Source organism: Magnolia sinica, chromosome 11 (assembly GCF_029962835.1).
Source record: "Magnolia sinica isolate HGM2019 chromosome 11, MsV1, whole genome shotgun sequence".
Lineage (NCBI taxonomy): Eukaryota > Viridiplantae > Streptophyta > Magnoliopsida > Magnoliales > Magnoliaceae > Magnolia > Magnolia sinica.
The window spans coordinates 18,498,457-18,522,052 of record NC_080583.1 but is presented as its reverse complement, the minus strand read 5'-3'; the positions used below and the strand labels follow the sequence as shown (position 1 = coordinate 18,522,052).

The following is a 23,596-nucleotide window of genomic DNA, read 5'->3' as shown; positions in this document are numbered from 1 at the left end:
ATCCAACGGTTTGCCCCACCCAGGATTCTAGTGCACAACTTCATGCTAAAGGCTTTTGCTGGAGATACTCCGACTCATATTTTAATAACCGGTTTCATCGGTTTTGTTTCTCCACTTATCCTCTAAAATCTTACCTTTGGGTTAAAATTTTCAACATTCGACTGCTTGTGTGTTGTCAGCTCTCGACCGTATGGAAGGTAACATATAGTTGAGCGTATAGTACCTTTTCACGATATATATATATATATATATATATATATATATATATATAAGGTAACTGGACCTGACATGGTCCATTTTAACTGAGTCCTAGTTGATGGACCCAACCCAAACCAATCTGGACCCGACTTTCACCGGGTCCCATAAGTTCGCTTGGCCAATGTCGGGAGTCAGCCAGCCAGCGTGTGTCCCACCACATGGGACGGGCCTACATGGAGAGATGGACTTTTGATTGGAAGAGTCCGTATTCTCGGTGCTACCATAAATGAGCAAGGATGGTCTAGATGCTTCTTCATTGGAGTGGAAGGTGGGCCGCCAAAAACTTATTTTCAGCGTACTACATTCATCTACACATAGTGATGATCAGAACCATCAGTTCAACGCAAGTCCATAGCATCCAAAGAATTAAGGGCTCCGATCCCCAGACAGGCTCACCATGTGGCCCCCTCTAGATGAAAAGAGCTCTTGAGGAATCTTGGAGCAACTAACCATCGATTCTGCGCAGGGTTATTGGTATTTGCTCTCCTATTATTGGGCAGATGATGCAAGTGTTAGAAAGGCTCTCCACATCCGTGAGGTACAATCTCCCGAACTTTACGATGCATTTTGGTGCAACTCTTGCTTAGCACACACGCACACTACGTCAGGCACATGTGGGACATTGGACCCAAATATTACGTGGGCCCCACTTTGTAGATACCATGGCACAAAAATCATTTTAGTCCACTCTTCCGGCATGACGGCACCGCTACATTGTGACTGGGGACCGATGGGAATTTGCATTGCCTCCATCCTATCTGTGACCATGAACGTAACATATTCTACTTCCATGATGAAAATAGGGAACGGTCGGTGAATGGCTACGGTGCAACAGAGAGCTGGCTTATGTTCAGGATGTCAACAGCAGTGTAAAGTACCATCTCAACCTGACCACGAGAGGATACCGAGCTCTGATATATAGGTGAACGTTCCTTCTACCTCTTACCTTTTATTGAAAAAACAATAACACAGAACTGATATATTCCCTCTCTGTTTTTTCTTTTGTTTTTTTCCCTCCACACAGCGGTGATCACAGCTTATCGATATCATTTGTGGGGACAGAAACATGGATAAGATCGCTGAATTTCTCAATAGTTGATGATTGGCGACCATGGGCCGTTGATGGCCAAGTTGCCGGGTGAGTCCCACTTTTTTAATGGGTTGGATCAGTAATACATTTCCACACCTTGAACTATGATTTGATTTTGGAAGTGAACTTTGATAATTGGGGCTGTCCAGTCTTAGAATCCAGTTAATCCCAAGCCATTTCTTTTAATTTTTGGGCCGACCTATTTGACCACCAGACCATGATCATCACAAACTGGCCTCATCCTGGGTCCAACTCAGGGATGGAAACGCGTCAGGCCCAATTCGATTTAGAGCTTCGGGCCTCATCCTGCCCCTTGCTCAATTCTGGTGTTGGCCCTGAATTTAGACCCAGATATGGCCTAATAGGTCTGATGTAAACGACTGATGTTGCAGGTTCGAATAGGGTCTTGTGCTGGGTTAGCCCATGGTGGGCCTAATCTACTATTGGACAATTACTTAAGTGTTTTAATCTCACAGGTATACAAGGACCTATTCCAACGACTTCACATTTGCAACCGTAAAGGCAAGAAATTCCTGATCTTGGCTCTTATATGTCCTCACGCAAAAGAAGAATAAAATGCATGAATATAAGAACGTCGTCTGATCTAGTATGATTCTTGTTCGTTTGGATGCAGGGAGCGGGCCACACGGCTCCAGAATACAAGCCCAAGGAATGCTTTGCGATGCTCCACCGTTGGATTTCCCATAATCCCCTATAATTACCTCATTCCATTTCGTTTTAGAGTTCAAATGCCCATCATTTCCATGCATGGGCCGCCGAACTCTCTATTGAACATGGTCAAGAGAGTGTGGGTACATTGCAATCTTCTAAAAGATTTTATAAGCTAGCTATGGTGGGCCACTCAATTAGTATAGGTACTGTTTGGATGCAGAATTGATTCCCTTGGCAATAAGGTTAGAAGGAAAGCCAAATGTCTAATGTTGGACTTGTCCTACTTTATTTAGGCTATATTTGGATAAGATCTCTTTAGAAATATTTATATTTATATAATCAAGATTTTGGAGGGCCATGCATAAAAATTTGGATAAAATCTCGTTGGAAATATTTATATTTATATGATCAAGATTTTGGTGGGCCATGCATAAAAAAGCAGGAGGTATTTTACGGTCGAAAAGATAAGTGGGTGATTGATTTTTAAATATAGTTTGATTGTGTTTGCATATTTTAATTTTCATAAGTACAGGCATTGTTTTACTCTATGGTACAAGGGCAAGTTCTCCTTTGTCCCACAGTAGCATATAGCCATTAATTTACATCTGTCAGAGAAAATCCATAGTGCCACTGTCAGATCCACAGTGCCACCATCACGCTCTGTTCAGCAATGGATAACAAGATTCAGCAATTGACAACTTCATTGCGCTGACTTGAAAAATATTTATCTCCTTCATTACAATTTTGAATGAGATTATTCAAAAGACAAAACAAAGATCCATGAGTCTAGTTTTATAAATAAAAAATAAATTAAAATGAGTGTTATTTTAAGACATTTTTGGAAACTGTATAGAAATTCATTCATTTCAAGTAGCTGGTACTTCTGAAATTTTAAGATTTTTTGGAACTCGAAATGCAATGAAATTTGGTAGAACTAAAGTAGACTTGACGATGAATTACTAAAAAAAATAATTCAATAACTAAAAGTACGAAAAACATTATAAGTAATTGGCTTATTAAAAATGAAAATTTCTACAACAGTACGTCGGCAATGGGGCAGACGTATCTTTTTCATTTGAGAGTTCTAGTATTCGGTGTCTTTTTAAGAATTACTTCTAATCATGTCAGGAATCACCCTATATGATTAAATTAGGATTTACTATTTTTAATGTATCTTACTATTTAAAAAAAATTTCAGTTTATTTGAATTAGGACTCTTAATGATGGTGATTAGAATCGAATTATTTTTTTACCAATTACGAATAGGCCGCACTATGAATTTAGCTAATTCAAACCCTAATCGCCCTATATGAGAAATCTTATTTCTAAACTTATTCTAAAAATGCCTAGATTAACAAAATTAGCTTTAAATCGCCCATTAGTGGTCCGCTAAATCCGAAACTATAAAAAAACGTTTTTTCTTGTTGGGCTTGATATGTATGGCAAATGTTGAGCTGATGTGGCATGCCTAATCACTTAATTTGGAGCTGAAGGGTAACACGTGTTCTGTGAGGCTGTGCTGAAATTAGTAAGAACTTAATTTAGTTGTCCACTTTCAATCTTTTCTGAAGTTATGACTTTCAGGCGGTTGGATCACAACCAAACTTAGGACACTAACCTATAGTAATGTCCCAAACATATCTATATAGCCACGACCTTGGTCGATGATCAGTAACTGTTGAACCGACTTCTTATCGTAACCATTGATTGTTGCATTTGAATTGCAGGGAGATCGAAGTCTTGCATAAATTACCACTAAGGAAAACTATCCTACAATATAAATCGACTCATGTAACCTCTAGTGGGTCCTAAAAGGTAGAATTAACCTCCGATAAGTTTGTAATATAAAATTTTCAATCTTTAGGGCCAAATGCACCACTTCTGGCACTATAAATACATCCCAATTGAACTCCCCTCTCCCAAATCCGAATTTTCTAGGGTTTGAGAGAAAGAGAAAGAGAAAAATGAGGGGGGGGGGGGGGGATGGTGGAGCTAGGTAGCAGATCACATCGTCTAATCCCTGTGCTACTCGGATCTTGCAAGATCTCACTTCTACGCTCGGTTTGTGTCTTCCACAACCAAGATCCATGGACTTTAGGTTGGATTTTTAACCCCTTACTAGGTAAGACGTTCCATAGTTGTCATTCCACCCCTTCCTTTCATTTTCTACCCTTTTGAATCATTAGAGTTTGAAACCTCCCTTTCGTTTTTGTTATTTCTAGGAAACCTTAATCCTAGGATTTATTTATTTTAGGAACTGGGGTCCCGATGATCAATTAGGAGTAGCTCATGCTATTGTGGGAGTCATTTTCGGGCATGGCCTCATGTGGATATTGTCGTACGCCAATTATGGCCATTGACTCGTCGAATTGAGTTAAAGTTTGCTTGAATTAAGTTAAATAAAACTTTCACCATTAATTAAAGTCTAATTAGGTTAGAATTTAACTTATTAATGATGGGATTGTTGATAAATTAGGGTTTGGAGTGTTTTCTCTAAATTTTTTATGCTAGGGCCACATCTAAATCAGTGATATTTTACTTTAAGGTGAAGATCTACCATTAAGCTCTTACTTAGCATTTTAAATGATTAATTATATTTGTTTGTTATTTGGTTAATAATATGCTTGATAAAATGTTTAATGATATGAAATTCCTAATATTAGAACTCTTCGATATCAAATATTAAGAAATGTTGATATTAGTGGGATTGTGTTGATGTAGATTGAATTGTACTAATTTATACATGTTTTCAACTGTTGTATGTTGATATGGGTCAGATTATGTTAATGTAGGTTATATTATACTGACTTGTACAAGTGTTCCGTTGTTATACCCTGGTGTGATGTTAAATTTGCTTCCTATTTATGATTCTGTATTTGCTAATATGAATTCTCATCATGGTGGAATAAGGTGTTGCATATTGTTTAAGTGGGTGGCCCACCTTATGGTTGATCACCCTAAGCCGGCTCGATCAACCGAAGTTGAACCCAGAGAACTGACATTAGTCGAAACTACGTCGGATGCCTTGCACCCAATGCTGATTTTGTTAAGGGTTCTCCATAGTCAATCGGATCAGTTTAATGCAAGACTGATAATTTCTATGCTTGTGGTTGAATAACACCATATGAAATCTGAAATATCTCCATTACTATTAAAATGAATATACTCATAACCATTAGTACGTTATGATCCTAGAAAGACTCATAAGACAAACATGGTAGTATAGGAAACTATGTTTGAGCTGTCACCATATGTTGGAGTAACGAGCCTCCTTATAGTAACCAGTGAGCATTAATGAATGTGATATATTGTTGTTCGAATGACCCCCATCAAATACCCGACTGATGATTGCATGACAGAGTATCATTTGAATAACCTAGATGTATTGGTATTTGGATGATGACTCTTACCATGTTGATTTATATACTATTAGGCATTATGTCGTACCTTTGGAATAATTTATTTATAAGGTATAACGGGTGATGAACTTTAATTTTGATCAAGGGACACTAGTGAGGAGCCCCTGCGTGCTGCAACGAGTCACATGATCCGGATAATAACTCGTGATATAATGACTATATCCCAACTTCGTTAATCGGCTGTATGAATTGGAATTAATAATCACTTGACTAATCATGTATATCTTAAAATATGTACGTTGCGAAAGGTATTAGAGTCACTTGTTGATGAAATGTTAGTATTCTGTAAAATAGGCATTGAAGTCGCTTGTTGAGGGAGTGTTGGATTGTGAGGATGATACATCATCACATTATAACATTCATATACTTAAAAAGGCTAGATGGGGAAATTGTTGTTTTGTTATGCTATCATTACATATGCCAGATTGTGTTGATAACATGTGTAACTTACTTAGTATATATGCATTAGAGGTAATATGCTTAGGAGTATTACATATACAAATATGTATTTATTGTTAACCTACTTATCACTAAAATATCCCGAGTATAATCTTGGAGATATTTCTTAACTATGTTGGCATTTGACGCCTTTTTATTTGACATATGAATACGACTCAGGAATAAGACCAAATGGCAGTGCGCTCAGGGCGCGTTAGTAGATCTCTAGTTTCTTCTTCCTTAGTAGTTATAATTTTCGTACATGTTGCATTTATTTTGATTTGTATAATTCTCATATGGGTGGATACCACTTTTAAAATCATATCTTTGCATATTAGCCCTATATATATATATATATATATATATATATATATATATATATATATATATATATATATTTATATATATATATATATATATATATATATATATTTATATTTTTTATTATCTCTACGTTGTTTTGTATTCGCTAAGTTGAAATGTGTTATTCTGATAATTTATGTATAAAATGAATGTGAACTTAAATGAGGATACACGTGCATTTTGAAATTGCACATGGTTTAAGATACCACCGCTACGCGCAAAAAGCTTAACGAGGCTATGGAATAAATGTTATATTCTAGAGGAGGTGATTAGGACTAAATATTTTTATTTACCATTTAAAAATAATTGCTTACTTAAACTAATTTTCAATTAAAACCAAGTAAAATAATTAACTATAAGGCTCCCAAGCCAATAAAGGGTCCAATCACGTAGACTACAAATGATATGCTAATGAAAAAACTAACCTATAGATGATAGTGTACATGTGTGCGTGGGATGTGCTACTATCAACTTCTAGTATTCATCTAATCATGCATACATATAATTCATCAATCAATCATATAATGATAACAAGTACCTTTATAGCTATTAGACTTAAGGGGCATGTTAAGAGCTCACATGAGATGACCTAATGATCAAAATAGTTTCGTTTGAGAGGCGCTCTCCGACTCACCAACTTGGGCGAGGATTTTTTAAATCCAATCAACGTCGATAACATGATTATATTTCACAGATAAGCTTATATAACCTTGTCAGGATTTTCAATAGCAACGCTAAAGTCAACTAACCAAAGTTGGTCATCCTGATAATCACTCCCTTCCATCTCCAAATAAGTGCTTCAATAAGAAGGGTCAAAAAACAAACAAAAAAGAGAAAAAGAAGAAAGGAGGCCAAAATAAGAGTGCATAATCTGAGATAGTAAAAAAAAGAAAAAGAGAAAGAAATGATGAAAAAGAGAGAAAAAAATCAACAAAAATAGAAGCTCGTCCCCACTCCAATCCCCTCAGGATGATCTTAGCTCGAGTCAACAAATTTTCCATCGTAACTCAAGATAAGGAAGGGCTACCAGTCGATCGACAAGAATGAAAATTTGATCCCTCTGTCACTGTAAAAATCAAAGAAAAGAAAATAGAAACGAAAAGCATACTTAAGTGAAATGGGCGAGGTGAAAATCCTTAAGTGCGCCTCGAGTAAAAACAACGGGCATGAAATAGACTTGGTGAAAGTATGAAAGGGTGTCAAGGGTAAAAACAACATCACTACTAGGGCATACAAAGATCAAACACCCGGAATGTAGTGAAAATCCATCAGGAAGCCATCGGAAAAAATGACGGGCAAGCTAAATGTGGTGAAAAATCTTAAGATGACACTGCATGCAACAATGGCTAGAGGAGAAAACAAAAAGGAAGAAAAAAAAAACAGGTACATGAAAGATCTAAGCAACATGAAATTCAACAGATGCGAATGGGTCAAGAATTCTTTTAAGCTCTTCCCAAATCCTAAGAGTATGATATTATTGTGCACTACCTTAAAGGGATCGTAACCCTTAGTGAATAATTAGAAAATCGATAATGGCATCCGACTAAGTGAGATGTTCTTATATTCCTGCACACTGGCACAAAAGTCCAAACACACTAAGACATAGATAATACAGGGTACAAAGTTTTTTTTAAATCTTTTTGCTCATTTCATTTAAGTTTCCATTACATGCATATGTCTTTCTCTTTTTTGGAAAAACAAAACAAAATACAAATGTTTTCTCAAGCCATTCATGTACTAAATAAAAAGAGCGTACAAACAGCCCAAATAAAAAAATGAACTCTCATCTCTCATCCTCACTAGGTAAGTACCACTCCCTGGCCACATACTCAGCTAACCTCTCTCTCAGCCTGCTAATCTCTATATGTAAGTAGTACAGCCCCTCTCTCTCATACTGTCGAGCAATTCTCTCCTCATCATCCTCCCGACGAGAAGTCGAAACCCGCTGAGATTTCTCAACACACAAGTAATGTAACGATGGGATCTCAAATAGAAAATGACCATAGGTGGATACTAGGAAATCGGGATCGATAAACAGTCGCTCCTCAAATGGCTCATAAAAGCCGATAACTGATGTGACATCAGGAAAATCAAGCTCCTTAATCTCATCAGTCAAAAGCCAACCTGTAAGTTGTTGGTAAAGGGACTGCTTTGTCACCCATCAAAGATATGGAATGGTCATTAAAGGTGGCCCCCAAGACTCGAATTTGAGTGTGTCAGTCGTCAAACAACCGTCCCATAGAAATCAAACCCGAGAGCTAAGACCCCAAGTCGTCTGTGGAAGGGGACAACGACTAAACCTTAAAAAAAGTGAAAGTTGGAATCTCCTATCAGAATCAAAACAGTCGCAAGAATTTTATTGAGTAATAGGAAAAAATATGACTGCAACCCGACGATGATCAGAGACTCTTTATGGGCACTGCATATGATCGGTGGATATACAAGCCAAGAAGACTCCAAGCGGATTCCCAACTATGTAATTGCGCAAACATCTAGTGATACAAAGACTTGCTCATACCTGTTGTATGAGGAATCTTCCTCGTGATACAATGTGGAATGTTAGCATGAGGAATGAATTGAGAAAGAGGAGCCATCGTCGCCAGCCTTTCCCATAGCCACAACTGTCAAAGTCTAAACGAGAAAAATCAGCAAGGATGACCAGAAAGGAACATATGCAAAAGGATGATGATGCCAAGAAGGAAAAATACTTGAAGGAAGAAACAAAAGCCTAGCAAGACACCCATACGATCTCGACATAATTAGTTAACCTCTCAAATACCTCAGTAAGGACCAGTGATACAATACTCTTTCGAAAGTATGTTTGACTTAGTACTTTAAAAAGCAGCGAAAGAGTTAATTTACGCTCCCAAGAAAAGAGGAACTCAACAATCAGTAGAAGATAAGGATTGTGCGGCACTCAAACAACTGCGTTGACCCCAAAAAATCTCTATCCATTGAGAAGGTGTTGTATTAAGCATCCAAAGATAAAACAATCACATCCCAACTGTCAATTGTAACCTAAATTAGATAAGGAATGCCAAACCAATGATGAGGGTCATCCACCCTCGCCTAACACCTCCTTAGGACATGAAGGGAGTGATCTAAGGGTAATATAATAAGATAAGAAAGATCCTCCAAGGATGGTCCCAACTCTAGATCATTGAACTTAAACAAGTTTAACGCAAGAAACCAATTGTCTAAGGCTGCCCTTAGCATCCTCCAGTCAACATCAATCTGGATAGGCCAAAGGACCCCGCCGAAGCTATAATATTACATCTCATGAAACTTGAAGTGTGACAAGCTCCCGACCTAGGATCACAATTGATCAAAGCATACCAAATGTGTATGGAGCCAACAAGTGTGCACGAGAGTGCCCTCAATGGCTACCATCCAAAAAGGAATTGGTAGCTCATCAAAATGAGGCATCACCTCATCACGAAGGTCAACGACAACATCCGGCTAAAGGGAGTAGAAAAATACAGTCTTTAAAGCTGGGACCTGACTAAGTGGAATCTCAACATCAACTGACACCGCATCACCCTACCCTGTAGTTGTATCATCAAGTACTCTAGGAGATGTGGTCAACCGCTCAACTCTCTCCTCAGAAGCTCGGGAAGACTCTCTTATCTCATAGGTGGACCACATAGATACACCAACCATTGTAGATGATAAAGGAAGAGGAGCCAGGAACAATGGACGGCCGCCACCGTCAAAGGTGACCATTGGAACGTCATTGAAGACCACACCACATACTGACCTAACTGGGTTGATCCAATCGTCCAAAAATGCATATTGGTCCATTAAAGCTGCCAATGATAATCTGAGTCGTCTAGGGTACCATTTGAGTCATCCAAAAGCGTCGTCATGGGCTCAATTGAAGAAACAATGCCGAAATCTCCAAAAATCGGCTTATCATGAGTAACGATAGACATCTAATCATCATCTTAATCTTCCAAAAGGGCCATCAAGTCATCCACACTATCAAATATAAAAATGGCTCTCTCACCATCCATCATGGTCGTGATCACGTCAAGACCACTCAAATGGAGAGAACTCACATCCGAACAATCCATCTAATGATCAAAGCCATCCAAAGTAGTCCCCATGCTATCCAAACCATCCAAAGGGTATATTAGCTCCCCTTCGTCAATCATGGCCTCATTATCACAATTCAAATCCACATATGTATAGCCCACATCAAAAGGACCCATAGCTCCCCTCTCAAGCCTATCTCCACCATCAAATCATTCAACGATGGCCTCCTCATTAATGGTGGGAATTTTGGAAAATCCTCCATTAATAGAGGCACTTAATTCAGCCCCAACCACCATCTCTAAACCTTCACTAAAATCACCATTAATAGATCAAACTAAAGCATCACCCAAACCATTAATGAGAGAGGTCTCACACCATCCAAAGCCATTAACCCATCTAATGATGAGGATCCACCTACTCTAGCAACGAGAGCATCCAACAACCCATCTTGGGTGGCCCATGAAAGGGATGGCCAAGATAGAGAAAAGGAAAAATGGAAGAAGAAGATAAATGAGAGATTCATGGTGGAATCGAAGCTTTAGAGTGCAGAGAATGATGGGGACAGGAATTAGAGGAATGTGAGCATTTTTCGAAGTAAAACCAACCAAGAAAACTCACCAAACAGGAGATCGACGGTAACTAGCTTGCCATTGGTCTGAACATTTTGACCCCGCTCACGCGGGATTGGATCTGGGGCCGTTGTAGGTGAAAATGACAAGTGACGTTAGCCGAAGGCACCCAGGTTGTCGTCGAGACTTCAAAGGGACCTTTACTTTGGCCGAAATGAGATCAACATGATTCAGATCCTTCCCCAAGTGACTAATCAGGAAAATATAGATCCAAAATAGGCCTATTAGACCTGAAAGTGCTTAAGTGATGATCAAGGTGGACAACAGATGATCTAGACCATTGAAGTAATATAGAGACATGATCCAAGCCATCGTCAATTTCATCAAGGCCTGAAATATCAAAAGCAAGCGTCAAAAGATCAAAGTTTAAAGCATAAAAGTGCATTTTATTAATCCAGGCTATCCAGCTCATACAAAAATAGAGCCGAAGCCCTATCCTTCACAGAGGAGTGCAGATACATGAAAGGGAAATATACAAGTACTAAAATGATGAGGGAAATGCAAGTGACAGTAACTTTAAAGATTGCCAACATAATTGTCAACATCCCCATTCTCCCACTGCTCTTTGTAAGTGCTATGTTTTCTAGCTCCTATAATTGTCAAATTTTGTAGTGCCAAAACCTCTTGGAATCTGTGTCTTGTGTAGCTCATCTACATATTCAAGACTGTGCATCTCATGTACAAGAACAAAGGTCTTTACCTCAAGAACTTCAAATGCAAGATCAAGAGATATACATGTTCAAGTACAACACCATGTGATAGTTCACTCCTTCAAGCTTCAAAGATTCAAGGTTTCAAAGCTTCATCTAAGGCAAGACAATAGTCTTTACTTTGGTACTCAAAGCTTAAGGTGAAGTACAACTCAAATACCTCAAGCTCAAGCTTCAATGTACTTCAAATTCAAGCTTCAAAAAGTCTCAACTTCAAGCTTCATCATATGTTAAGATATCAAGCTTCGTAAACTTCAAAGAACAACTATCAACTAAAGCAAAAGAAGATTCAATGTTCATATATTGCTTATAAGGTATGAATGACTCTATATTGACCATAAGATAGGTCATTTGAATATATAATTTAATTGGGTCACTTTATAAGTGCATAGACTGTTTTTTTACTAGTCTTAGACTATGTTCGACTAGTCCTAGTACTAGTTCGACCAGTCCAAGAAATCCTCGACCGGTCCTGAGTTTGTTACTAATTTTTGAAATTTTTTGTTATTGCCTCGACTAGTCCTGAAGATTGCTTGACTGGTCAAGTGAACAATGCTCGACCAGTCCAGCAGGATCAACTGAAAATTCAATAATTAAATTGGGTCCCACACGACCAATCGTGGACAGGACTCGACCAGTCGTGGAACAACCTGATCTTATCGCGCCTAAATTTTTAAAAGCTTGTTAGTCCTTCAACCAATCGAGCTATCCTCTGGGTCAGTCGAAGGAGCAATTTTTGCACTTATAAATAGAGCACGATTCTCAGAGTTTTTCATCCAATTCAAGCAAAATCAAGACACCACTCTGAGAAATAAGTTAATGATATTCTTAAGATATTTAGTGCTCATTTTATATTCTCTTTAATTAGATTTTTTACATTTAATTTTGTATTCTACATTCCAATCTTATTTGAAGAAGGGATTGAAGTTTTTCCATTTCTTGGAATCAAAATCAAATCATGCTAGCCCAAGGTGATTTAAATCTAAAATCCATTTAGAACTTAGAACCATTTCATAAGTGAGTGTGAACATTAAACATCTACGTTGAACTTCTACTTCGAATTGGTTCTACCGGGCTGCATCAAAGGAGAATATCCAGATAAGCATTTTACAAATTTGTAAATATGTTCTTTTGGTTTCTTTGAGATTGTACCAGAAAAATATCTTTCTTCTGGTTTCTCTGAGGTGATCCAGAAAACTCAGAGTGTGGGATTTTTGAATTGTGTAAGCCCACTTAAAAGACACAATTGTTAGGGTTTTAGGTGAACCTTGAAAAACCTATTTCATAGTGAACGCTAATATCTACTGTGTGAGGATATTAAGAGTGGAGTAGTTATGTGGCTATTTTTCTAAATAGTTGGTGTACACACAAGGGAACTACTATAACTTCTGGTCTTGTGGTGATTATTTAATTGTGGCATTGTGTGGATGTTGTAATTTTTCTTTATGCATTTGTGGAGAACGTTGTAATTCTTTTTATGCAAGTGTGGGAATGTTGTAATAGCTTAGTTTCTTTCTTTGCTATTTTATTCTTTGTTTCTCTATATCGGTTTGAGATTTTGATACATAGACCGTTCTAGGAATCAGGTTGTCCTACCATAAGCCATTGGTTTTTCGTATAAGGTTGTCCTTAGAACAACATCTGTATCAACCTCTCAATACTTGTACATTTGAAGTTGTTATTCATTTCTGCACTGTAAGATTGTTTAATTGCTATTTTTATTTATATTTGTTTAATTTCATGATCACTTTTCAAATTTTCTTCACTGGTTGAATCATCATAATCTGAAAAAGTGAATTTGGCTAAAGTCATAAGGGCTTTAACTTCATTACCCGACTCGGTTTCAGAATCTTCTGACTCAGAAGAGGCTTTAGAGCCGGAAGATTCATCTCAAGTAGACAACATACCTTTCTTTTTAGGTTTGTCCTTTTTAGGACACTTGTTTGCTAGATGCCCATATTCATGACAGTTGCAACATTGACTGTCTTTTAAAGATTTTCATGTTTTAAATTTAGATTTTTTCTTTTCATTAGGTTTTTGCAAATCAACTCTCTTTTTACTTTTGAAAATCTTATAAAACTTTTTAGCTTAAAAGGCCATATCATCTTCAGAATTTTCTAAATCAGAATTACTATTTTCTTGAGAAATACTTTTAGAAGATTTAAGAGCGATGGATTTACCTTTAGGAGCTTTAAAGTTTAACTCATAGGTCTATAATGAGCCAACTAATTCTTCTACCCTCATATTATCCGTATCATGAAGTTCCTAGATCGCAGTCACCTTTAAATTGAACCGTTTAGGCAGTGAGCGTAATATCTTTGCACAGACTTTACTTTCTGGGATTCTATCACCGAGACCCCACATAGAGTTGACGATGTCATTCAATCTTGTATTTAAGTCTATGAAAGTTTCACTTTCTTCCATACGAATTTTCTCAAATTTGGTTGTGAGGATTTGGACTTTAGATTTCTTGACAATTGTTGTCCCCTCGTGTGTCATTTTTAAAATATCTCAGGCTTGCTTTACAGTATCACAGGATATAATTCTCTTGAATTCATCCGGTGATAATGCGCAAGTGATTGCATTTAGAGCCTTTGCATTGGCACTACTCTCACTTTTCTGAAGAGTGGTATAAGAGAAATAAGGTGCGACTTTCATAGTTTTAGATCTGTCGACACCAGTTACTTCAGTCGTAGAAGGGGTCCAATTGGTCACTATGGCATGCCACACGCTCTCATCCATGGATTTTAGGAAAATCCTCATTCTGTTCCAATAGGCATAATTGGAGTCATCAAATGGTGGAGGCTTAGTGACTGAAAGGCTATCAAAATTTAACATCTTAAAAAGCTTAGATCGATTAGGTCAGGAAATAAATTCAAAAAATAAAGCGAACTATTAGGCTCTGATACAACTTGAAAAGGCCGAGCTAAGAGTTCGAGGGGGTGGGGGGGTGAATAAGACTGTCAAATTAAAAATTAAATGAGGAAGAAGATCTTCAAGATGCTTATAATGCCCTATACAAGGAAAGTTGCAAAATTGCTGTAAAACTAAAACTTAAAAAAAAAAAAGTTTTCAAAAATTAATTTTTTTTTAATAATCTTGTTTTTGAAAAATCTCACATTTCAGATTGTTTTGAAAAAACTAAGTGCGACTTAGATTTCAAAACCTCCAAAGTTGAAAACTTAAAATCTGAAAATGAAAAGCTAAAACTTGAAGTCTCTTCACTTTTGAGTTTAAAAGACACTTGAAGGTATGCCCAAGGTGATCCTAAGTTAGAAAAACTCTTATCCGGATCCAGAAAATGTGGCGATCGATATGGATTAGGCTACGATAAAAGTATTCCTCCCAAACATAAGAATACTCCACTTAAATTTGTGAAAGGGGAGTCTTCAAACTCAAAAGGAAAAAGTCTGAATCAAAACTATTCTAAAAATACTAAGACTTTTCAAACCTTAAAACCTAAAAGCAATCATATCAACTATAAAAATCAGAATCGTAATCCTTTAGCTGAGCAAATTGTTGATTTACTTAAGGAGCTCTTAAAATCTAACTCAGTGGGTCGGTCTTATAACAACTACAAACATGAGAAGAGCAACTATACTCCTAAACCCAAGACTGTAATGAAATGGGTCCCTAAGGTTGCTTGGTTGCCCACACCGCTTTCAAAGCTTCGAGTCATTCAAAGTGGTACCTAGACAGTGGTTGTTCCAAACATATGACAGGCGATAAGGGTCTGTTCACCAATCTTAAAGACATGACTGATGGTTCAATCACATTCGGTAATGGTAGTAACTGCAAAATTGTTGGCCAAGGTATGGTTCAGCTCTTTAAACTCTCTCTATTTGAGAATGTTTTATATGTAGAAGGGTTAAAACACAATTTATTAAACATCTCTCAAATATGCGACAATAATCATAGTGTAAAATTTACTAACCAAGGTTGTGAAATCCTAAATAAAAATGACTCTGTAATATTAACTGGTCGCGGAACTTCTAAAAACCGCTACATTGTGAGTGATTCAAGTTACATGGTCCATAATGATGAAACTGAATTATGGCATAAACACCTCAGACATGTACACTACCACAACTTGTATAGTTGAGCAAAAGAGAGTTGGTAAGAGGTCTACCTAAAATACAAAAAATGGACAAAATATGTGGTGAATGTCAGATTGGTAAACAAAATAAGAGTACTCACAAAAAGGTGAACTCCAATGCCATATTTAAACCACTTGAACTTCTCCACATGGATCTGATTAGACTAACTAGAACAGAGAGTATGGTAAGAAGTACATTCTGGAAATCGTTGATGACTTTACCAGATACACATGGGTAGTCTTCTTAATGGACAAATCAAAAACTTTCGATGAAGTAAAAAAAGGTACTTGAACGTATCCAAACAGAAAAAGGATCTCAAGTTTGTAAGATCCGTAGTGATCATGGATCAGAATTTGAGAATAGCATAGCAGTTTTGAGAAATTTTGCAGTTATCAGGGAATATCACATGAATTCTCTGCGCCCAAAACACCACAATAAAATAGAATAGTAGAAAGAAAAAATAGAGTGCTTCAAGAAATGTCAAATGTAATATTAAATAGTATGAAGCTTCCTAAAAATCTTTGAGCCGTATCCGTAAATACTGCTTGTTATATAATTAACCGTGTTTACACTAGAAAAATAAATGGTAAAATGGCCTATGAAATGTGGTTTGATAAGAAGCCTACTATCAAATACTTTCGTGTTTTTGGTAGCAAGTGCTACATTTTACGTGATCGAGAAAATCTAGGTAAGTTTGACACTAAAAGTGATGAAGGGATATTTTTAGGGTATGCTCTCTATAGTCAAGCGTATCGAGTTCTTAACAAGATGAGTGGTATAATTTAAAAGTCCATTAATATAGTTATTGACGATCACTTAAATACACCTATCTCAAGTTCAGAAAATGATGAGGTTCTTCTAATTGATAAACCTGATACTTCATCAAGTCAAAATAACTCTGAACTTAGGACTGTTAAAGACCATCCAACTAATCAGATTCTTGGAAACCCTCTCACTGGTGTGTGCACTCATAAACAACTTGAAGATATATGCAATTACGTGTGCTTTACATCTCAGATAGAACCGGCTAACGTAAAAGAAGCTCTTACTGACGAAAACTGGATTGTTGCGATGCAAGAAGAGCTCAACCAATTTGTTAGAAATGATGTTTGGTACTTTGTTCCAAGACCGAAAGATAAACACATTATCAGAACAAACTAGATTTTCAAAAATAAGTCTGATGAACTTGGTAATATTATTAGAAACAAGGCTAGGCTGGTTGTACACTCAAATTGAAGGCATCGATTATGATGAGACCTTTTCCCCGGTAGCTCATCTTGAATCAATCAGACTATTTATATCCATTGCATGCTTTAAAAAGTTCAAAATATACCAAATAGATGTAAAGAGTGCATTCTTAAATGGCGATTTGCATGATGTCACGCCCCAAACTCGGAAACTAGGTTCGCAAAATTTTCGATCACCGAATCCGGCGCCGACAGCTTCCATAGTACCCCATTCTCAGCTTCCAGAGCTCATACGCCAGAATTCGATCTTGGGATCCTACAAGGAGGATTTTCAACATGAATTTGTTTCATAAGAACCATAACCACAAGTATACCCAAATCTTAAGAACAACATCATCACCACATATCCACTAATATAATCATTTGAGTACAATACTGAAAAGAAAATACATGCATATAATAAAATCTCCAGAAGCTCTATCGCACGCTCCTGCCCCAGTTCGACTACGTCCTACCAACGCCTGCATATATCTATTGTGTATAAGCTTATAGAAAGCTTAGAGGGTGGTGTAAGTGTGTGTACAAGATAAGTGTCAAGTATTCAATGCAATGCCATAATCATACAATGTCAGTAATATTGGCAAGATCATGAATCATATGATAATAGAGTAAGTGAAAATACTGACAAGCTCATAATTAATATAATATCAGAGTAAGCGGAAATATACCAGTAAGATCATGACTCATACGATATCAGAGTAAGCAGAAATATAGTAAAAATAATATCATATACTGATGAAGCATTGTAGATCAACTATGCAATGCAGAGACATTAAGCTAAACATCAGATGTTGATGATGTAATGCAATATGCAAATCCTGATGAGTCCAAGAATACCATCAGTCGTATCTAGGCTGTATAAATGTAGAAACATAGTAACCCAAAATGTCATATGCTACAAATGTAATGCGATATGCGGTGCGAATGGAATGACCATGCTAAAGTATGAAGTCGGGATGATAGTACGTAGTATCGCAGGCTATGGGGTCCATCACAAGGGACTTCTATCCAAACCAGTCCCATACCTAAATTTGGATAGTCAGACTCAATGTGGTAAACTCCTGATCTCAGGTTAGTCGCGCGCCCCAACCGAAATCCTGACGATTGCGAAGGCACACGTAACAAATAGTTGCGCACCACCAGCCTAAGTGGATAGTGAATGAATGGATATGCAACTCCTGCTTAATCAGTACTGTATATCTCTAGGATCATCACCGGGGTCTAGTACACTCCAAACTGCCTACCGCCCCTGTAAGTCGCGTAGCCCAGCGAGTGAAAAAGACCTCACTACCCGCCTGCCAGCAGTATACCAATGCCTACCCAGCTCGTCAATAGCGAACCCATTCACCACAAGAAAAATGGACAGGCTACGGCAAAAAACCGTAGCTAAAGACCTTTTGCTACGGATCTAGTCCGTAGCACGTCCGTCGCTATTGGTGGGGTAGCTAAAGGTTTAAAAAAAATCAATTACTACAGATTATATCCGTAGCAATAGATATCGGTAGCTACGGACAAAAGCCGCAGCTATAATTTCTGTATTGAAATGTACATATGGCTACGGAGAATATCAGTGGCTAAAAGTGGAATGAAATCCGTAGCCATAGCTACGGTTTTCAGAACAATAGCTACGGCTAAAATCCGTAGCTATTTTTAAAAAAATTTTAAAAAGATTATAATAATGGTGCCTGTTTCCATTGCAAGATCCTGCTATGATTGATAACTCATCCAAGTTTAATGTTGATAGGAATAGTACATAAAATGCAATCAGGAAAAAAAACGATGCATTTATTACAAATAGCAATCAAATCATATAATGCATCCCACATTCACATTTCTAAATAAACAATACTTCACTTTGCTCAACCTATCATAAGAATTACAAAAAAAGAACCTATTCGAACTTTAAATTCGACTCCATCTCCAAATACTTCCTACGAAGTTCTTCCATATCCCACTACACATGAATGAGATGGGAAATAAGAATTATGACAAGAAATTAAGAGTAAACCTGTCTTTCATAATTGATCTGGCGAGTACGCCAGCATAAATGCTCCTATTCAAGATCTTCCTTCAAAGAAAAGATCTGAATTTCCAATTCCACTATCTGAGCGTACAATAAGAAGAGTGGTTGCATACAACTAAGGCATGCCCTCATGTGTAAGAAATAAATACACTCCAACATAGTAAATGCCCTTCATATAATGCAATAATGATTTGAATTTCCAATTCCACTACCTTTTCCTTTTCTTTCTGCATGTCCTCAATAAGCTATTACATATATAACTAACAAAATTAGAACATACTTATAGAAACATTACATAGTAAGAGAGAAAGACATGAGTAACAAAAAGAGGAGAGAAAAATCAGGCCAAAATGTTTCTTATATATATAGATCAGGTTATAAGTTTAGGTTTAGGTTATAGGTTACAAGTTTAGGAATTCGGGTTCGGGTTTAGGTTTAGGTTAAGGTTAAGGTTAAGGTTATAGGTTTAGGTTTAGGGATTTAAGAATAGGCTATAGGTTTCAGGTTTAGGTTTAGGTTTAAGTTATAGGTTATGGGTTTAGGAATTGGGGTTCGGGTTTAGGTTTGGGTTTAGGTTTGGGGTTTAGGGTTATAGGTTATAGGTTTAAGTTTAGTTTATAGTTTATAGGTTATAGGTTTAGGTTTAGGAATTCAGACTCGGGTTCGGGTTTAGATTTAGGTTTTGGGTTAGGAAATCATTGTACCCACTATAAATATATGTAGTTTATCTACACCGTCCATCTACTTTTCCAGATCATTTAAGGGGTTGAAACCAAAATTGAATCATATCCAAAACTCAGGTGGACCATACCACAAGAAACAGTGGGTATAATGATTTCCATCATTGAAACCTTTCTAGGGCCTATAGTGATGTTTATTTATCATCCAACCGGTTCACAAGATCACACAGACAGTAATGAAGGGAAAAAATAAATATCAGCGGTTCTCACCTTCCAAGGACCCCCACTCAACATTCGGATAGCTCCGACGCACATCTGGATCTGCTTCATCAATTTCGAGATAATACATAAACACAAGCCTGTCCAAATGGTCAAGCCACCTATATTGCTGTACATAGGAAATGGACAGCTTCATTATAGTCATAACAGTGATTCTCACCTTCTGGGGACCCCCGCTCAACATCCGGATAGCTTCAACGCAAATACAAAAACAAACTAATTAGAAACTTATAACAACAAAAGTTTGTGACTGAAATGTGATTTTCTAACTCAATTAAAGTAACTACTACTTTTTTTAAGGTTTGTGACTGAAATGTGATTTTCTCTGAGTCTAGATATAACCTGACTGAGTCAACTCCTTAAGTCAGGTCAAGCTTTCAAACTACGATTCATCGAGTGGGTTCTGACATCCAATAAACAGATTCGAATACAACGCATCATTGTAAAAATGAAAAATCCATATCCACAGGCTGCAAATGCTAGCAACTAATGATGCAGCAACCTCAATTTAAGTGGAACAGATTATAAAGATTAGCAAGAAAGGGAACGAATAAATTCCATTGTAAAACATCAACTCAAATGATGAAAAAAGCCCATCCTTGCACCTGATTGGAGCTAGGTACATAGTCTATGCATAAATCAAGTATTAATACCATTACAAACAGAACAAAGAGTGGCTTGAAGACTGTTAGCAAAACAGAAGTAACAATGAATGCAGGAAAAGAAAAAAAAAAAAAAAGCACCTTTGCCTTCACCAGCATATCAGGCTTGACATCGGCATGGGTGAAAACAGGCCCTTTGAATGCACTAGCATGCATATGAAAAAATATGTGCCTTAAGAATTTTGTTTCCAATTGGACCCTGGCATAAAATGCTTGTAAAAGTGGATTGTGTGTTAGGTAAACTACAGCTAGTTGGTCACCAGTTCCCTTTTCAACATCCAGCTAAATAAAAGCAATCAATCATCGTGAAAAAATAGAAAGAAAACCTAAATGGAATGATTGCATTGGATTATGCAATTGGAATTAAAAACCTAAAAATCCAAAACAAACCCAAATCAATTTCCTAGTGATTTTGGTAGATTCTGCTTGGATAAAGCTTTTGTAGTGACAATAATCCATTTGCAACCTAAAAATCAAAAGACGAGTATGGACTCAAATCTCAGTATGAATTGATTCATCCTACAATAAATTTCATCATACAGAAAAGTTGTGCCCCAAAACTGAAGAACTAAAAATATAAAAAAGGACAAGGATGAGAAGTCACAAAAAAAAAAAAAAAAAAAAAAAAACAAAGACAATACTTCAAGAGCACATGCTCATATACTCAATTATAAACTTTGAAAAACAAAGCAAAATATGCATCATCTAAAAACCAAATAAACATCCAACAATTCATGGGAGTGAATGCTTCCCCATACTTGTTAAAATATTAATCTTCCCATCTCTTTCTTTAGATCCATAGGTGCCTCAACTTGTTGGACAGTCATGGCCTGAACAAAATCAGCAATACATAGCCTCCAAAACAGATAGTATTCAATTATCAACTTTCTTTCAGAAAGTTTTAAATCTCAAGTTTGTAACACTAGAGTAAAATGCGAAATATCGCATGGACATTTCAAACATGAGAATTATCTTCAAATTACTCCACATTGTGATCCTAACCATTGAATGAGTGGGCCTTTCTAAAACTTGTTGTCAACCTATTTTTGGACACTCAGAAACATCCAATCAGTAAGATATTACAATCCAGGACACCTTAAAATAGCAAACCTGGCATTATTGATGATGAAATGAAGCCTCAAATCACAGAAGTGCCCCTGTTTACAACCAGATACAACTTCAAAAATTCACTACATTGGAAATACATTCAAAGCTGTATTCTATTTTCTTACAAGAACTGCACACCAATAAGAATTGTAGCATGTGCAACAAAAGCCTGTAGAAATCAATCCCTATTCATTCATCTGATCACAAGATATGAATTTCTCAGACAACCTAATTATTAAATACTAACTCAAGATCAACCATCATAATTCATATTTCAAGAGCATAAGAATTCAAATTTTTTACTTGGGATGAAGAAACATTTCATGGCATCAACTCTATGAAGAATTATAGTCCACCAAAATTCAGTTATGAAACAACAAGCCACGGATAAATAAAGAGGTATTAATGCAATGCTAGGGCTGACATTCTGGAGAATAGACTAGGTTTCCATTTTGTACAAGTGGGACCCACGGCTTGAGTGATCCAAACAATTGACATGGTGGGTCCATCCATTGATGGCTCATGCACTAAAAATCTCCTGGACTGCAAGATTATACATAGATAATATACAACATTTTCTTGCTTGAATACAAATTGTTGCAGCATATTCTTACTTAAAATGGTTAGGTTTTCCCACCCGGGAGATTTCCTTGCAATGTTCATCAGCAATGGGGCACATTATATCATTGGCTTAGACCACTCAAACATGGACCCCACAGGTATGAACTTAAATTGACAAATTATATCACATCTTTTGACGAAAAGATTATTCTTCGCCATCTCTGCGTGAAGAACATACTTGGATTCTGCATAAAAAACCATGTCCTGTAAAACCCAAAAATTTAACCATTCAAAGATATACTCGATGTGAGTAAAGAGGATGGCATGAGCAGAATTTTATTTACACCCAAGGAGATTGTATTATACCTGAATGTTGGCTTTGGCAGCGAGTGAAAGATGGGCTGTGGAGAAGAGGGAAAAGCCCATTGGCTGTTCACCCTTGAAGTTCAGCTGAGAAGCCTCGTAGCCTAGCAACCATCTCACCTGGTTCTGGAGTTCTCTCTCTTTGAGATTGTTCGGAAGACCAGATATGAAGATCATACGGACCTGCAAAGAAGGCATTGAAATAACATTTCTAAGGAAGAGAAAAAACAAGAATGCATTATCCTCTACCAAAATCACCTAAATTCTATTATTCACGCCACAAACAAGAGCAATAAGCACAATTGGTTCACACAAAAACATGTGGTATAAGAATCTTGTATCTTAGAACAAAAAAGAAAGAAAGAAAGAAATTGTTAGAGAGTATCAATCACAAAGATTCGTGGTTTGAGATACTAAAACCCCAAGTTCTTGTATTGGTGGGTCAATTATCAGAAAGATGGCTGCATTTTCATTTATAATATGCATACATTTGAAACTTTGTTCTATCTCCACTTTGTTACTACTGGAGAAGTAATGCTGCCAATGTCCAATGTGGCTCAAAATGTTGAACAGCTTTGTTTAACTTTAATCTGAGGTCAATATGAGCACATTCAATAAAAATTTTGCAAGCCCTTCACAGAATGTCCTTTCCTAATGTTTTCAATCTGAAAAGTGCACATTACTGATCCAGCCATTATGAAAAACTGAATGGCAGTATGATAAATAACATCGGTTGTGGAATGCTCCAGAAGAACATCACTAGAATGCTGAGGAAATTCAGGAGTCGCTGCACATGTTTCAGTGGGTACATCTATGAAGGATCCGGGCCATTGATCAGGTGGGGGCCCTCTGACCCAAAAAGAAAAATGGTCTGCTCGTCAGGTGGCCAGATGTCTATGTGGAATATATTCAATCATGTTGTCATAACTTTCTCATCCATGTGCAGCCACCTGAAGAGTGGAC

General features: G+C 37.0%; 1 protein-coding gene across 2 annotated transcripts in view; it reads left to right on the top strand.

Moving 5' to 3' along the window:
- Positions 1 to 2,430, top strand: part of LOC131218892 (serine carboxypeptidase-like 17) — a 108,760-nt gene extending 106,330 nt beyond the window's left edge. The window contains exons 7-11 of one of the 2 annotated variants that reach the window (XM_058213771.1): positions 725 to 796; positions 1,062 to 1,180; positions 1,283 to 1,396; positions 1,825 to 1,870; positions 1,983 to 2,430. In XM_058213771.1, coding sequence (XP_058069754.1) covers positions 725 to 796; positions 1,062 to 1,180; positions 1,283 to 1,396; positions 1,825 to 1,870; positions 1,983 to 2,066 — 435 coding nt within the window. In that variant the 3' untranslated portion in view covers positions 2,067 to 2,430. The remainder of the gene's footprint in view (positions 1 to 724; positions 797 to 1,061; positions 1,181 to 1,282; positions 1,397 to 1,824; positions 1,871 to 1,982) is intronic. The other variant, XM_058213770.1, reaches the window with a different exon arrangement.
- The last annotated feature ends 21,166 nt before the right edge of the window (positions 2,431 to 23,596 follow it).